At 35.8% G+C, this 17,552-nt stretch overlaps 1 protein-coding gene across 1 annotated transcript in view; it reads right to left on the bottom strand.

Moving 5' to 3' along the window:
* ERICH3 (glutamate rich 3) overlaps nt 1-17,552 on the bottom strand; it is a 99,649-nt gene that overhangs the window by 43,869 nt on the left and 38,228 nt on the right. The window contains exons 7-8 of the mRNA XM_059689171.1: nt 13,840-14,058; nt 2,993-3,173 (exon numbers count right to left, since the gene is read on the bottom strand). Coding sequence (XP_059545154.1) covers nt 2,993-3,173; nt 13,840-14,058 — 400 coding nt within the window. The remainder of the gene's footprint in view (nt 1-2,992; nt 3,174-13,839; nt 14,059-17,552) is intronic.

Genomic DNA, 17,552 nt, shown 5'->3' with positions numbered 1-17,552 from the left:
AGAGGGTCAGAAAACAGTTACTTTGTTCTTTGTATCCACATGGACCCAGGAGGCTAAGGTTTGCCTTGTTTAACGATGCACGTGGCAAATCAAAAGGCCTGTGAAGAACTGCATTCTCCACAAGTTGTAGCAATGTTCAGTGGCTTCCTCGGTGTACATATTAAACAATCATGTGCGGCTTGACGTCTAAAATCAAACCGCAAGACATCATGGAACTACTATGGGAATAAAAGATGCACTTGCCACACTATTAAATAATTAATTTTATTGTTATTTCTCATCCAAAAGTGAGACAAGTTAATGAATGCCACATTTTTAATGAGTTTTCTGCTCCAAGTATAACATTAAATGTTGTTGCTTTTTCCTAACAGAAATCTTCTCAAAACCTATTCACATTTCATTGAGTCTTACACAGCTTTGATTTTTAAAAAGGGCAGATTCTTTTCAGTTCAGCTAAATTGCTAAGATTGCTGAACCGCAAGTCAACTCTGAGCCACCGCACTTTCCAATTTTGAATAATTACTTTCCTGGCAATCAAGAACAAGCTGAGACAAAATTATTGTGTGGATGGGATTCAATTACTTATGTCCCCATTGCATCCTATAATTCAAGACTGTCCAATGACATAACAAAAAGACAGTCCCAGGACCAGTATGTATGCAAAATAACACGTAACCAGGTAACACTCCCTCATAACCTTTGGCTTGGCACACTAATCACAGAGTATATATATCCTCTCCCAAAAATTCATTCAGCTAAGTCTTACTGTATTGTTGTGTTTTGTTTTGTTTTGTTTTCATTTGTATGTACCATGCTTTCCAGCAGTCAAAGAGACATTATATATGCATTTTCTTGAATAAAGAGTAATTTAAGACCCAGGAAGAGTTTCATTATGTTAATTCCAATTTTAGACCACAGCTAATTTTAGCAATTCTTCTAAATTAATAGTTGAAAGTTACACTTTTAAAAAATGAGCGCATGTATCCATGCCACTCTCATTATACCCACTGTATGATGAGAATGTAGGAAGCTCTTTGCTACTGAGAATAGCTAACTGGAGCTAGACGGTACTAATCAAAGGTCCTGCACCTAGTCAGGAGCCGCACCTGCTTTTGACCCTGCCCACAGCTGCGTGTGTGACCTTGGGAAGCCTGTATCTCCGGACTCCTCTCATTTTCCTCATCTACAAAATGGAAGGAAGGAACTCTCAAATGCTACAAAAATGAGACAAAAGTAAATTATATTTCAGCCAAGTATATAAAATGGGGGAAAATATTTCCAGCATTATTAAACATTATTTTTATAAATTATGCATATTTTTATAAAGTAAAACATATTTTTATAAAGTAAAACATAATGTATTTTACTTGAAATTAAAATTAACATTCAAGTGTTTGCCCTTTCTGGAAAGTTTTAATATTTAATCCCTAAATATGGATTATTTCTCTTTAAGTACTTGAATTTTTTAATTTGATATCACTGTTTTCTTGATGAGGGAAAACAGAAAAGCCAAAAGTAACAACTCCAGGCTTGCCTCCAACTCCTCTCTTAACCCCTAAGTCTATATCAAGATTACTCACATATAAATATTTATCTTAATTAGTGAAAACTCCATTACTTTCTATAGAGTTTCTCAAGCAAGGAAATCACAAGTAGCACAATCCTGTAACAACTCTTCCTTTTAACTGCTGTCCCACAGATTAAGTAGACAAAAACCACTTCAGTCAAATATGTGAAACTCTATATGCATATAAAAATTAGCCTATGCCACCAAAATATGTCTTCCGGGAATATCGATTATTTTAAAAGTATTTTTTAAAATATGTTTTTAATGACTTGAGAGTGAGTGGAAGGGAGAGGGAGAGAGAGAAACATGGGTTGGCTACCTGGGGATGTACCCTGACTGGGAATCCAACTGGCGATCTTTCCATACATGGGACGGCGCTCAATCAAACCACATTGGCCAGAGCGGGATATTGATTATTTTAAGTTGATTTTTTTTAAGAAAGGAAACACTCAGAAAGAACCTTAGACCTTCTCCCTTCCTGCCTAAAGCAATCCAGGTAGAGGGCCTGTTCCAGAAAGGGCGCTGTCGCCATGGGTCACTCCAATACAATATGAACTAGGTGTGGTCGGGAGACTCAGCAGAGCCTCAAGATCAAAGTTCCTTCTGTTCCCTTTGTCTCTGCATGGCCCAGCAAACATTTTTAAATTTGTTTACCGAACCTTTGCTTTTCCAACTCCATGTGAATTGCCTTCCTAGCCTTTGCAGTCCTAGACTCCAACCCCTTCTCCTTAGAAAGGCACATAAGCCTCAATTGCCCAGTATGTCTCTGGGCCCCACATTCTTACAGAAACCACTCCACCCTCTATGTGCATAACTGAATTTGGTTATTTCCCCTGTCTGTTAATCCAGTTTAATTCTTATTCCAGCTAGAACTTAAAAGTGTAGAAGAAATTTTTTTTCCTCCCCGACACTAACAAACATGGATTTATGATCAAATGAAAGTGAAAATGTATTAAATGCATTTGGCTAAATTCCGCACCATGTTATTTAGGTGTGATTTCCCCTAAAGTTTATTGGGTTTGTGATTTTATCTCAACATGCTTCTCAGGAACAAATTGCCAATCTTGTATTTTTCTCTTAGAATAATGTATGACGTAGTTCACTGTGGCAAGCCAAATAATTAACTTGTAATTTGGGGACAGTTTATTTGTGCAACATTTTAATGATCATATATCTCTATCCCCCAAATTAATCTGTTACTGGGTTAAATCACTCCAAGTTCTTTCTTTCACAGTCTGTCAGAGTAATTGCTGCTCCAGTTTTAATCACAGAGCAGTGAATCCAGATTCACTTTGAGGCAGCTGTTTTATAAGTCCCTGACTATGCATAATTTCATAGAGAAATTGAAGTCATTCTGATATCAACAATAGTTTATCGATAACATTCACTTCAAGTACTTAAAAAGAATTCACATTGTATGTGTACCTTTTTCAAGTAGTCTGCCTCTGTAGACACAAAGGTTTTCTCCACCACAGTGCTGTTGATAAATTTGTATTTCATCCCGGAAGTCTGGGTAATCATAACATAAGTGCACAGTCTTCCCCAAATAGATCATTGTAATAACTGCATTACTATGCAGAGGTGTTTTATTAATCCTTCTTGAATCCTAGAATAAATAAAAAGGGGGGCTTGTTAACTACTTACCCTCTAACAGAGTGCAATGACATTGTAATATGAAGAATAGAAAAGTCTATTTTTAGGTACCAAGCAACAAAACCTTTATAAAACATCAATCTTCACAGAGCTCAAAAAGTGAAGCCCATTACAAAATATATCTTTCTAATAGTTATAACAGACACATTTGGGCTTTGTGTTTTTAATTAAATGCTAAGACTTGTACAAAATTTGTCACTTTTATTTTATGTGCATGTGTTTTACATACAACCATAATGTCAAGGATGCTAACGGGAAACTGCTCTTCGCTCTTTGAGCTGGTTCTCCAAAAAACAACAACAACAACAAATCAAATTAAATTTTGGTGACATAATTTTGTTCTAATTTGAACTGACTTAACAATTGCGATTGTGATTTAACAATTGGTTTTGTAACTGAGCGCTTAATACTCCAGCAATGACACCTGAGTTTATTCCGATGCACACATTTGAATCCTTCTGTGGCCACTCGGAGGATTAACCACAATGTATATTCTGTGCCTGTGAATATCCAGTTTCACAGGAGGCATTCAATTCAATGAAAATCAACATTATTATATTATTTTAAGTATCAAATATACCCAACAACAAAAGACCACCTCATAAAGCTCATAGCTGATATTCTCTGTCATTGACCAATTTAAATAAATTACAAGATAAACAAATTTAAATGCCAGAGGTTAAAAGAAATGTCCTATTCCTTAACTTCTCTCTATATTCTAAAGTATTTGTCACAATAGTGAATGAGCATAGTGCTTGCCTAATCTGCAATAGGAAGATGAGGAAAGGCATTTAGAAAAAGGAAGAAGAGAAGGCAGAGAAATTGGAATGGCTCACTGAAAGACTTTAAAAGGACCTAGTTACAGTGTTTCTCAACCTTCTGGCCCTTTAAATACAGTTCCTCATGTTGTAACCCAGCCATAAAATTATTTTCTTTGCTTCTTCATAACTGTAATGTTGCTACTGTTAGGAATCGTAATGTAAATATCTGATATGCAGGAATGGGCTTAGGCGACCCCTGTGAAAGGGTCGTTAGACCGCCAAAGGGGTCGTGACCCACAGGTTGAGAACCGTCCTAGTAAGAATATTTTTGGCTTCTAGCATCACACCGAGGCCAAACATTACTTTTAACCTACTTCATTTTTCTAAAAATCAATTCTTAGCTAAATGAAAAATGTGAAGAGACCAACTTTTAGTGAATCGAAGGCAATTATTTGAGTTTGATTTCATTGAATTACGGATGCCTTGGAAGCATGCATTTTTAAAAAGAATAACAAAGCTGCAATAAAAATTTCTGAAGTAACTACTAAAATATTTCCATCTTCAAACCCACCCCCTTCTACCTCAGAGGACTTTTATGCTTCAATTCTATTTCTCTGAAGCAAAAACCAGAGGAAGTAAATCTGACAAATGAAATTCTATAAATAATGTGTGAAAAGTATAGAGAGGGGCTGTGAGGTTTAAAATTTAAGCAACTTTTCTTGCCTGTAGACACACAGAACTCCCCAACAGAAATATTTCAGGAACATCAAGAGCCATGAAGGTAAATTGAAACACCTCCCTGAGTCACAGTCAAAAGCAAAGGGATGATGGCAGGGCTGGCTCCTCGTTGCAAAATGATGCCATGTGTCCTCTTGCCTGGGCATGTGGAGCTGTGACATGCATGTGTGCAGCCCAATGCAAAACCATCAGCCTAAGGCAAATCCAGCTCCAAGCTCCCACTGGAACATTTCATGATATGACGATGAAATAAGAGCATCCCCCTTTTGTTAAGCAATACTTTCTAGAGCGACATGGATTCGGAGGCTGCCCTGTGAGCCTCTGGTAGATGAGCGCTATATAAATACAAGTTAATAGTGGGAGTGGAGTGAAGCAAAGCCTGCCTCCTGTATACAAAATGAGAACTAGATGGAAGAACATTTAAAATAAAACGACATAACAGCTCTTCACCCTTTTCATTTATTCTCATTCATATTCTTTCCTCTGCTAAAATGTATTCCTGATGGCAACATCTTCTTTTTCCCTGGGTCTAATTGCTTGATTCCTTTAAAAACTATTCCCCAATTATTGTCACCAAATATCCTTTCTGGGTTCTAAAGAGAGGCCCAAATGACAGCTCATGATTAAGTACGTGTACTAGGAAACAATTGTTCCTTCCAGTTGACTAAATTGCCTCTATACTTACTGTCTTCCAAGGTTAGAATGACTGCAAACTGATGACATTTTGACAAGCTCTCATGGCCCTCTCTGCTATCCTCAAGCAAGAGTCAAAACCCTCTGTCCCTGGCTAATTTTGCTCAGTGGTTAGAGCATTGGCCTTCAGACTGAAGGGTGGCAGGTTTGATTTTAATCAAGGGCACGTACCTCAGTTGCAGGCTCGATCCCCAGCCCTGGTCAGGGCTCGTTGGGAGGCAACCAATCCATGTGTCTCTCTCACATCGACATTTCTCTCTGTATTTCTCTCCCCCTCCCTTCCATTCTCTTTAAAAATCCATTGGCGTGGGGGCGGGGGGTGGATATCATCAGGTGAGGATTAACAACAACAACAAATGTCCATAAAAATTCAGCTCCGCATTAAGAAGAGCAGCAAGGCCTCATGGCCCTGAACAATTAGGGTTATCTTTCTGACTTCCTCTTCAGTTGCTTATGACTTTCCTTCTCATTTCTTTTCTAATATCTCAGGCAATAACAATCTGTGCTGACCAACAGCAAGACTCTTGAATGGTTAACGACTTAGCCGTTACGTATTCGTAATATTTAGCATTCAATTGATAAAACAAATCCTCACTGGGGTCTCCTGTATCTCTGCCCAGGCCTGTTTGTGGTGGATATAAGAGATTAACATAGATGTCAAAGAGCCTGTACTTGTTGATAGTTTTGGGCAGCAATTCCTTTCCAGCCACTTAGCCAAGCCCTGATGAAATTTGGACATCCTAAAATCTTACCTGGACCACTGTAATAAACTTCAAGTTAATAGGGTGACCATAGAATGTATTTATTTATTTTTTAAATATATTTTTATCAATTTTATTTTATTTTTTAATCCTCACCCAAGGATATTTTTCCATTGATTTTTAGAGAGAATGGAAGAGAGAAGGAAAGACAGAGAGAAATATCAATGTGAGAGAAACACATCGATTGGTTGCTTCCTGCACACACCCTAAACAAGACTCAAGCAGAGTAGGAACCCTTGACTGGAATCGAACCCGGTACCCTTCAGTCCACAGGCTGATGTTCTATCCACTGAGCCAAATCGGCTAGGGCACCATAGAATTTATAATCCAAACTAGGACACATGCTAGAAAAAATGAGCATTAATTTGAATTGTTCCAGGAAAACTACTATCCGGCTCTTGAACTCCAGACCAATATTACCAAATCCTAATCACCCCGGGATCAGGTACCAGACAACTCAAGACAGCCCTTAGACCCTGGAAATTGCCAAAATTATTCATACTACCCAACCCTAAGCCTGCTTACCCTGCCTTCTGGTTCCATTTCTCAGAAACACAACAAAGGCTCTTGCCTATATATTCTTCACACTCCCGCAGCCTACCAATTGACCGTGGTGCTGTCCTCTGTTGCCCTGTGTGACATGGTGTGATGGTTACCTTTGTCTGTCACCTTAGCTGGGCCACGATGCCCAGAGATGTGGTCAAACATTCTTCTGGACAGAACCCTAACTAATCCATGGCATGTTCCCGCCTCTTGGGAACTCAAGTGACAACCGTCTCTTCAAAGGCAATCATCTCCTGATCTATGGATCTCAATATACCAGAATCACAATAAAACCTACATTTTCAAACAGCCAAGCAAAAAATATACTTGCTCTCATTTGGGAAGAGGACTAATAAGAGGTTTAAGCAGGAAAGAAGCATGCTGAAAGGCACTTCACAGAGTTGATGTTAACATCATTATGTAGAATCTGCTAACACTGAGATGGACGTCCCTTACTCTTTTTTCCCCTTCCTGCTTTTTTGCACGCTGCTCCCTGGTTCTATATGCTAGCTTCCTACTCATCTTTCAAAGCCCATTCCAAACGCCACCTTCTTTCTGAAGCACTCTCCAATCTCCTCATTCAGAATGTCTATTTCCTCCCTCTATGTTCCCATTGTGCTTTATTTATACTGCTATGCTTGTTCTCATCGCAATGCATCATGGTTAATTGCAGATGTTTCTGTCTCTCTTGCTAAATTGCAATCTTTCCGAAAACAAGGATTTGGTCTTATTTATGTTGGTAGCCTCAGCACCTAGCATAGTGCTTGTCATTATCAATAAAAGCTAAATTGAGCTATTTGTTGATTTAGAGCCAGGATATAAGTATGTTGATGATTGCAATAGCCTGGTTAAGAGTTAGGTAGCAAGCGTCTGAACTGAAGATGTAGCAGTGAGGATGAAAAAGGATTACCAGATACATGAGCCATTGTTAAGGTGTAGAGCTGTGCTGTCTGAGATGCAGCCACTTGCCATATTTGGCTGCTGGGCTCTTAAAAGGTGGCTCATTCAAATGAGAAGTGTTTTACATATAAAATACTTATTGAATTTAAAGACATGGTATTTTAAAAATGTACAGATCAGTTCTTGCCAGGGGAAGCTCTTTGCCCTCTCACAAATCATATAAAATTTAAAAAGGCTTTTTTTTTAATAAAGATGATGATTAAATGGGTTCTTATCTGAAAGCTTGTATTTTCACATTTATAAACCCTATTGATGGGACCATCTACCTCTTCTGTAGTCTGCTGTATAGTGTAGGAGAACCAGCAATCCTGAGTGGGAACACAAGAATCTTCAGATGGGTGAGAGAAGCCTCCAAGGAAATTCTAACTAGTCTCATAGATTCTGTAAGAGCAAGTCCTCGAACAAAGCAAGAGGACACAGAAGCAATGTGCTGTGCTGTGAGATCTACCACACCTCATCATTTGGCTCCCTGCATCATCCCCTAGGGACACAGATCACAGAATCCAGGGACCATGTTCTACACATTCATAGAGGAACCAATGATGGGCCACCAGCAAGCCATGTTTCCTTGCCTTCTACCTCTTTCTTTCCTTTTAAGAGCATTTAAAGGATGCTTTGGTCCCAGCCAGCATGGTTCAGTGTTTGAGTGTTGACCTATGAATCAGGAGGTCATAGTTTGATTCCTGGTCAGGGCACATGCCCAGGTTGCAGGCTTGATCCCCACTGTAGGTAGTGGAAGAGGCAGCCAATCAATGACCCTTTCTGATCATTGATGTTTCTATCTCTGTCTCCCTTTTCCTTCCTCTCTGAAATAAATGCAAATACATTTTTAAAAAAATAAAGGATGTTTTGGGGTGGTACTCAAAAAATAAAAGAGTGAATTTAATGTGTAAATTAGTCATGAGAGTCACCTCTCCTTTAAAAATCAGTTCTAGATCAAAATAAAATAAATCCAAGTACTAAAAGTACATGAGTCACCCCATTATGCCAATTTTATTCTATACCCCAGGACCCAGGAGCTGATTAAAAAATCCAAGGGATACCTAGAAAGCTATCAAAGCCATGTATGTGGGAAGAGGGGTACATATTTAATTACAATAAAAAAGTGTCAAGATCTAAGCCATGCTGATGGCTAGATTAAGAGGTGAAGAAGAAGAGACACAAAGGAGGAAGACAAGAGATAAAAGCAGATGGCAAAGCAGCATTAAAATAGAATGCCATGGAAGGCAAGAGAGGGAAGTTTCAAAGAAGAATCAATAAAAGCATATAATACTACTATCTTAAAAAAAATATGGTAAGTAGGAAATAAAAACTAGGATGATAGAAGTAAGTCTAAATACATTACCATATAAAATAAATGTAATTGGACTAAACTCACTTATTAAGGGAACAGAGATTCTCAGCTTGAGATAAACACAGAGCACCCATATGTTGCAAAAATACATGTAAAGCCTAAAGTTTAAATGTACAGAAACTAAAAGAAATATACTATATTAAATACTAATCTAAAGAAAATAGGAAAAAGAGCTATTAGCCAAAATAGGTTTTAAGGCCAAAAGTAGTAAGTAATAAAGAAAATCTTTTTTAATGACAAAAAAAAATCACATCACCAGCAAAATAGAGTAATCCTAATTTTGAGAGCACATACCAAGATGTTTTGAACATTTACAAAAGATAACTTGACATTTACAAAACAAAACGAGGGGAAAGCGACAATCTAAATTATTGAGACTGATCATTAGAATTCAGAAACCGTGAGACCACACCGATTTTTTAAATGCTAAAAATATAAAAAATATGGATGACAATTTACATTTCTTATTTATTGGACATTTATAGAATGCTGATCCCAACATTTAGAGAAGCATGTTCTTTACAAAAACTGAACATATATTAGCCTACAAAGCAAGTCTCCACAAATAGCAAAGAATCAAAATCATACAGAACAAGAATAAGAAGCTTTTTAAAAGTAACATTCAGTGAACACAAAAGGAGTACTTAGAATTAAAATAAGGCAGTGGAAGAAAAAACTCAGCAGTATGTGCGGAAGATTAAATTGAAGAAATCTCCCAGCAAGTAGAACAAAAAGACAAAGACATAGAAAATGAGACAGAAAAGCTAAGAATATTAGAGCATCAGTTTAGTAGTTCCAACATTCCTAACATAGGGATTTTGAAAAGAGAGGACAGAAGGTGTTGTTGGGGTTTTTTTTAAGTTTTCTTGTTTGTTTATTTGTTTTTATTTTTTAAGACCTGGGCAAACTGAAGCCCTGTGATTCAAGAGAAAGGCATGCTAAGGTCCGTCAAAGCAAGGATGCCTGTGGACACCATACAGCTGCATTCCAACCTCAGGGCAGAATGCCCAAGGGAAGCTGCCCCAGTTGCCACTCTCGCCTCTGTGCCTGTTTACAGAAGCTCATTCACCTGACCACATGCCTTTTGATGTCCACTGGTTGGCTCACAGGAGGACCTCTTTAGATGCCCGGTCTCTGGTGAGCTCCATTTTCTTAGGACACACTCATGACCTGGTTCTCTGACTTCTCCAGAGGAAGCTCTTAAAACTACTTTAAAAATTTATACCAATCTCATACCTTGACTCAAAAACTCTATTCAGCCTGTTTTCTCCAGGAAATATCATTTTCTTACAATGCTAGGTTTGAACTTATTTCCGAAGGTTACTGAATGTAAGTGATAGGACTCCAAAGAAAAGCAGGGACTCAGTTAACACAGATGTCAGTATGGGAGTTGCTCTGGGAAGCAATAGGGGATGTGATAGCTCAGGGGTTCAGAATATGACAGTAACATTCTACTTTGTTAAGAAGTTGTGGTGTGAACATGAGTGTTTGTTTGATTATTGTTGTTTAACTTGTACATATAAATTTTATATATTCTTACGGTTTGTGAGACATTTAAACTTTTTTAAAGGATGAACAGGTAGAGTTTATCTCAGTAATATCTTTTAATATCAAAAAATCAAATGCTGCCACTAAATGAGGATAAGGAAGCCACTATATTTGCTAAGTGGGAGCCACATCCTTAAAGACAGTATGTTTGTTGGCCTGGGGGACCAGCAGACAATGGATTCAAAATAAGTTAGTAGATGTGGTAAATTCTATTATTGCTCCAATATCTACTCCCAATCTATGTGAGAGGATGATACTTCCCACTCTATTAATGTCAAATTTGGTACTACAGCACAAGTGCAAGTGACATGTGTCAGTTCTGAGTGGAATCTTCAAGGAATTCCATGGTTCTGCTGTCCATGAGGGCAACATACCCCAGACAGGGACAACTCCTCGAGTCTAGGTCCCAGAATGACAGGTGACCAACAACAGATAATAATGAGAATAAGAAATAAACCTTTGTTGTTAGAAGCTGAGTTGCCTGCGGTTGTTTGTTAGACTCAGCTATACTACTCTTCAGAGAATTTTCAGTAAGAAAGGAGAAAACAGAAGATTTGGTTACTTTACATAAGGCCTAGATGTTGAGTGACAGAGATGAATATTAAAGAAAGAACAAAAAATACAAATTAGGAAGGAGAATGACAGACAATGTTAGGTGCCATGGGCAAAGGAAAAGGATACCTTTAAGGAGACAGGGAGGAGCCTGAGCCTCAGCGATGAGGTTACAATGCCATGTCAGAGACCGGACCAAAAGATGAGAATTGGTGGTAAATAGAAGTGAAAGGAGGAAATCTGAGCAAGCATGAGGAACATAGTCCCAAGTTTTGGAGAAAGTTATTGGTGAGTATAGGTGCCAAGAGTAAGATGTAGACAAAGAATAAATAAAGCTCTTAAGAATGAGGTTGGTTATAGTAGCATTGTTCACAGAACTAAAACAAATACTTTTAAAAGTTGTGTGGAAATACAAAAGATCCAAAACGACAAAAGCAATTTTGAGAAAGAACAAAGCTGGAGGTATCATGATTCCTGGCTTCAAACTATACTACAAAACTATAGTAATCAACACAGTATGGTATTAACATAAAAACAGAAACACAGATCAATGGAACAGAATAGAGAGCCCAGAAACAAATCTGCAAGAATATAAAGAATTAATTTATAACAAAGGAGCTAAGAATATATAATGGGCAAAGGACAATCTCTTCAGTAAATGGTGCTGGGAAAACTGGATGGCCACACACAAAAGATACTAGACTACTGTCTCACATCATATACAAAATTAATTTAAGATGGATTAAGGACTTAATGTAAGACCTAAAATCATAAAATTCCTATGAAAAAACACATAGGTGGTAAGGTCCGTGATAAGCTCCTTGTCTTAATAACTTTTTTAGGTATGACTCCAAAGGCAAGAAAAGCAAAAACAAAAATAAACAAATGGGGTTATATCAAATTAAAAAGCTTTTGTACAGCAAGGGAAACCATCAACAAAACTAAAGGGAACCTATTGAATGGGAGAAGATATTTGCAAATCATTTATCTGATAAAAGGTTAATATCTGAAATATATAGTTCACACAACCCATCAACATAAAAACAAATGACCCAATTATAAAATGGGCAGACTATTTAAACAGACATTTTCCCAAGAAGACTATAAACAGCCAAGAAGACTATAATAGGCACAAGAGAAGATGTTCAACATCACTAATTATCAGGGAAATACAAATCAAAACCACATTGAAACATCAACTCATATCTGTTAAACATCAAATAACAAGTGTTGGAAACAATGTGAAAAGAAGAAAATCCTCATACACTCTTGGTGAGAATGTAAACTGTTGTGGCCATTATAAAAAACTGTATGGAAATTCCTCAAAAAGTTAAGATTGGAACTATCATATGACCCAGCTAATCAACTTCTGGATATTTATCTGAAGAATAGAAAAACATTAGTTTTCAAAAGGAGATATGCACCTCCATGGTCATTGCAGCATGATTTACAATAGTTAAGACAACAATCTAAGTGCCCACCAATGGATGAATGATTAAAGAAGATGTGATACACACACACACACACACACACACACACGCACACGCACACATGCACACGCACACACACACACTGAAATAGTACTCAGCCATAAAAAAAGAAGGAAAATTGCCATTTGCAACAACATGAATAGACCTTGAAAAAAATTAGACAAAGATAAAATAGTGTTATTTCATTTATATGTGTACTCTAAAAAGAACTGAATAAATAAAACAAAAACAAATTTATAGATACAGAAAACAGATGGGTGGTTACTAAAAGGGATGAATCTTGGGGAGAAGGTGAAATGGTTGAAGGGGATCAATTATATGGTGATGGGTGGTAACTAAACTTATAGTAGTGAACACTATACAATGTATACAAATATCAAATTATAATGTACTCCTGAAATATAATATATATGATGTTGTATACCAATTTTACCACCATAATAATTTAAAAAACAAGAGTGAGGTTGATTTTAAAGAGACAGCATGTAGTCTATGTGCATGTTGGTACTATATTCCCTGATTCTCACTCAGTGAAATGTTGACCCAGCTACCTGCAAATCACAAAAGTTACATATAATTACAATTAGTTGTATATATACAGAATAAAAATGAAGAGGTATTTTGCCTTCATACTAGCCTGTACATATATAAAGTCTAACTGGTCTTAGGACTATTCATCAGTATTTTGAGGAAATGAGTACAACAAAGTACAATATTTTTGAAGAACATTGAAATAAACTCTTTTCTAAATGTTATAATTTGCCAACAATCACTAAAAGTGATTACTAAAAGCTTACTAAAAGTTATTTTATATAGTATTTTTTTATGTTTAAGTTTCAGAATTTTCACAAATTAAATGTTAAGATATTTCTGATGTGTGATTGAATGAACAAATTAAAAGAAATAAATAAGTAATAAATTAAATTTCCATAATAATAATGAATAATTTGGAAATGGGTATAGTACAAACTAAATTTGATCTCAAGATTCACTGGATTTTTTTTTATCAATTGTGCAATTAGTTTCTGAACTGCACTTCTCGAATATTTGATTGCAGATTCATTCAAGCTTACAATTACATTGATAAAAGTATTATATTTCTTTATTCAAGGCATTTAGCCTTTGATTTTCTTAAATTCTTTTACTGCAAATCTAGAAATTTAACAATGCAATGTACTCTCTGCTAAATTAATAAACAAAAACTTGATTCCATAATCACCCTGGTAAAGGCTGGTTCTAAGCCATTTGGAACAGTGGTTGACCGAACTCTTCTCCTTCTCCATGTTTCAGATCTATTTTCCCTTGTGATTTTTCCATTCGGGGAAGGAGGTGGAGGAGGAACAGGCATCATGTAACTGTTAATGTTCAGAGGTTGATACTGTTTCATTCCCTGTGAATTGTCCATGGAGTTCCTGAGCTTCATCATTGCCTTCTTGCCCTGTAATCACATTCCATGACATAAAAACCAGTGAGAGAGAATTAAGTGGTGATTCAGTATCACCCAAAATTAGAGACAGACTGTATGATTGACATTGCAGTGCAACACAACTGATATAAATAGGCAAACTCAAAACAATCCATTCTGTTTGAAGCATCCATAGCAAATTAAATTTTTATGAATTTCTAACATTATTTAAGTGTATTTTTAAACCAAATATACAATGATGGCATCTTTAGAGTACTTTGGGGATTTTTCCTCAACAATCCATTAAATCTAAGTAGAGTTAAACAATTTGGAATCAAGAAATTTAAAGTGTTTACTTGGAAGCATGGTTGAAGAGTCTACTTAACAATGGGGTCTTAGCACCTTCTTCATATTCATTTCACCCATTCAGGTGTTATAGTAGTCCTTGACAGTACAATTTCAAGGTACCAAGTGCAGAGGCTAACCCAACGGCTTTATTCAGCTTATTTTCCCCTAGAAACTCACTCGTAAGAATAAATGCTACCAAAGACAACTACACAAGTACACTGATGGAAATGTAAGGATACATACACACACACAAATACACATTATGTATAACAAACTTAGTTGAACATCAAGTCCATCAATAGAAGAATGTTCAACTAAATTTTTCTTTGTTCTTAGAGTTGCAGCAAGCTTCAAAAAGAATTGTGTGAATCTATTCATAAAAAGACCTATGTGGTGTAATCATACAGTTCTTTTAAATAATTTACATATAGATTTTGATAAAATTAGGGATATCTAGAAGAATTGAACATAAGGTTTTCATGGAGATTTGGAGATTTGGGGAGGATATCATTTTGTATTTTATAAATGTATCTTTATATTATTTGAAAGTTTGATCAACATGTATTACCTCAACAATTATAAAGCACCAAAGTTATAATCAATAATTATGTCACTTTGTTCAGGTATATTTAAGTCTTTACATTTTCAAAAATTGATTATTTTTGTGTCTATGAAGTAGTTTTCCAAACTTTCAGTCACCTTTAATCATTTTTATCTACTTTATACTAATTTATTTGGTATGGTTTTAAAATCATTTTCAGTCAGTTTATTCTTAATTTTGAGGTGCTTAAATAGTGAAAAGTTATTTTTAAGAAAGGAAAATCATTCTCCAAACATTTCTCATTACAAATTAATAAAATCAGGTCAAATAAAGATATATTCCATACATATTTTGATTGAAGACAACATTTATGTGAACAGAGAGGGATTTAAATAGAATTAACCAAGAAGTTTAGAATTGTTAGAATGGTTCATACTGCAGGTTGCATATTCTCGTTTTACTTTTTCTACATTTTTCCTTTTTCTGTGATGGTGTGCATTGATATTGTAATAACAGTTATAAATGAAATAAGTGAAAATAATAACAATAAAATGTATGAATAGAAAACTCTCAGAGGTTGAAGAATTTTTAATTTCTAAGTAGTTATCAGTCAACTACATGTCTTATTTGGAAATGGTGTGATAATTTAAAAAAAACTATCATGCCGTTTCTTACCTCACACATTTAGCCCAAAACATCTTGAACATCTTTTTATGACAGTACGAAAATTCTACCTTTTTATTTTAAACATACTTTAATATGTTATAACATTTTAAAACAATACCCTATTATATTTGTAGGTATTTGATAATTGTTCACTATTATATTACTAAATATTCTTGAATTTATTCCTTTTCAAATATGTGTTTATTCCTGGGAAAAATGCCTATGTTAAAATGCTTGAGTATGTTCATTTAAAATGCTGACAAATATTTCCATATTACTTTCACAAGAGTTGTACCAATTTCTATTTCTATCAATAGTCCATGAGAAACTCTCATTCTAAGGATAATCATTTTCAATCAAGTCATTATTTTTACTCAACTGGATTTCAACCAGCTTGTTTTTTACCAAATTGCTTTTGGCTAAATCAAAAACCCTTACTCCTGACATTTAGAAAGATCAACCTGCTTATGTTTGTCGCACCTTTGAACAGTTCCCATATGCATACCACATCCTTCTGTAATCTTTAAGAAAGGAATACAAATTTAGTATTGTATTAAAATCACTACATACTCCTCAATCATGCAGACTGCTATTCTTTAGGAATTTCTTGTCTGATTTTATATTAAATCATTTTTATCATCAATGCCACTGAAAAAAATTAGATGTATTTTCTTTTGCCTATGTACATTATAATAAAAACTCTAGTAAGTTAGAGACTTTTGCCTGCCTTGATAATTGATATACCACCAATGCTTAGAGCAGTAAGTAGCCAATAAATATTTATTGAATGAAAAGCGTAAGTTTAGCTAGTTTAAATTAATATGGGATTGATCTCAATCTTGTCAGCCATGTAAGTTACCATTAAATGCCTGTCCCTCAATCATTCACATCCCCCACCTTGAAAACAGGAAAATAAAAGTCCTTATGCAAATTTAATTAATAAATCCATACAGTGGTTAAGAGCAGGTATGGAAAACCACCTGAAAGAAAAACAAATTCCTCTCTAGCCAACAGAACTTGAATATTACCTGATTGATATTATTCCCATATCTTACAGGAAAATGTGCCTATCAAAGTAGTATAGTAAAATAAAATACTTATAGGAACATAGAAAAGAATATAATCACCTTGGAAAACATGGAAAGTGCGCATCCAAGTACTATCTAGGGTAGAGGATGTATCACCCATTGGACTTTGAATATTTCTAGTCCTATTGGCAAAGTTATTCTTGGAGCATACAGGGGGTTTTAGCCAAAGACCTTTGAGTTTTCTGGAACCTTTGGCATCCCGTTCCTAAAATGAGCTAGGTGCATCATGCCGTCTTAGCCTAATGCAGTAACATTCCATTCCACATCTGCTCATTCTGACACCATGCTCACCAGGCAACCATCTCATTGTGACATGGCTTCCCATGTAGGTCTGCCTTCAGGGGGAGGCACGCTGCTTCTACAAGCTGTGATTATGTGATATCTTGTGGATTAATGGTCCCTGATTATGATTTTGCTCCTCATTCCAGTTTACTATAGGGAGAAAAATTAGGTCGTTGTGAGTTATTTCAGTTAGCCAAGATATCTCTCAGGACCTGACCATTCCTGAACACTAGCTGAAACAGGAAATGTCTGGGTCTCTAAGTAGAGACCAGATTCTAGAAAGTGTCAACCTAATTGACTTATGACCCAATAAATTCCTGCCTAGCTCTACAAAGTCTTCCCTAGAAAATGTGCCACCACTTTTGGCTTAATTTCCCCTGCCGTTTTCTGATAAACTACTATTATAATGAGGCTTGTAAAAAGTGCTATGTAAGCTGAAAACCATAGTAAATGGATTAAAATATTAGTTATCATTTTTAGAGTTATATTTATACTCTTACTATGAAACAATCATTTGTATGAATTAATTCCTTAGTGTCAAGAATGTCTTTGTCAGTGTCAGATAAAAATACCTTAATTTCATGTATCTTATGTTTCCTAAA

Source organism: Myotis daubentonii, chromosome 3 (genome assembly GCF_963259705.1).
Source record: "Myotis daubentonii chromosome 3, mMyoDau2.1, whole genome shotgun sequence".
Classification (NCBI taxonomy): Eukaryota; Metazoa; Chordata; class Mammalia; order Chiroptera; family Vespertilionidae; genus Myotis; species Myotis daubentonii.
This window is presented reverse-complemented; position numbering and strand designations above follow the sequence as displayed.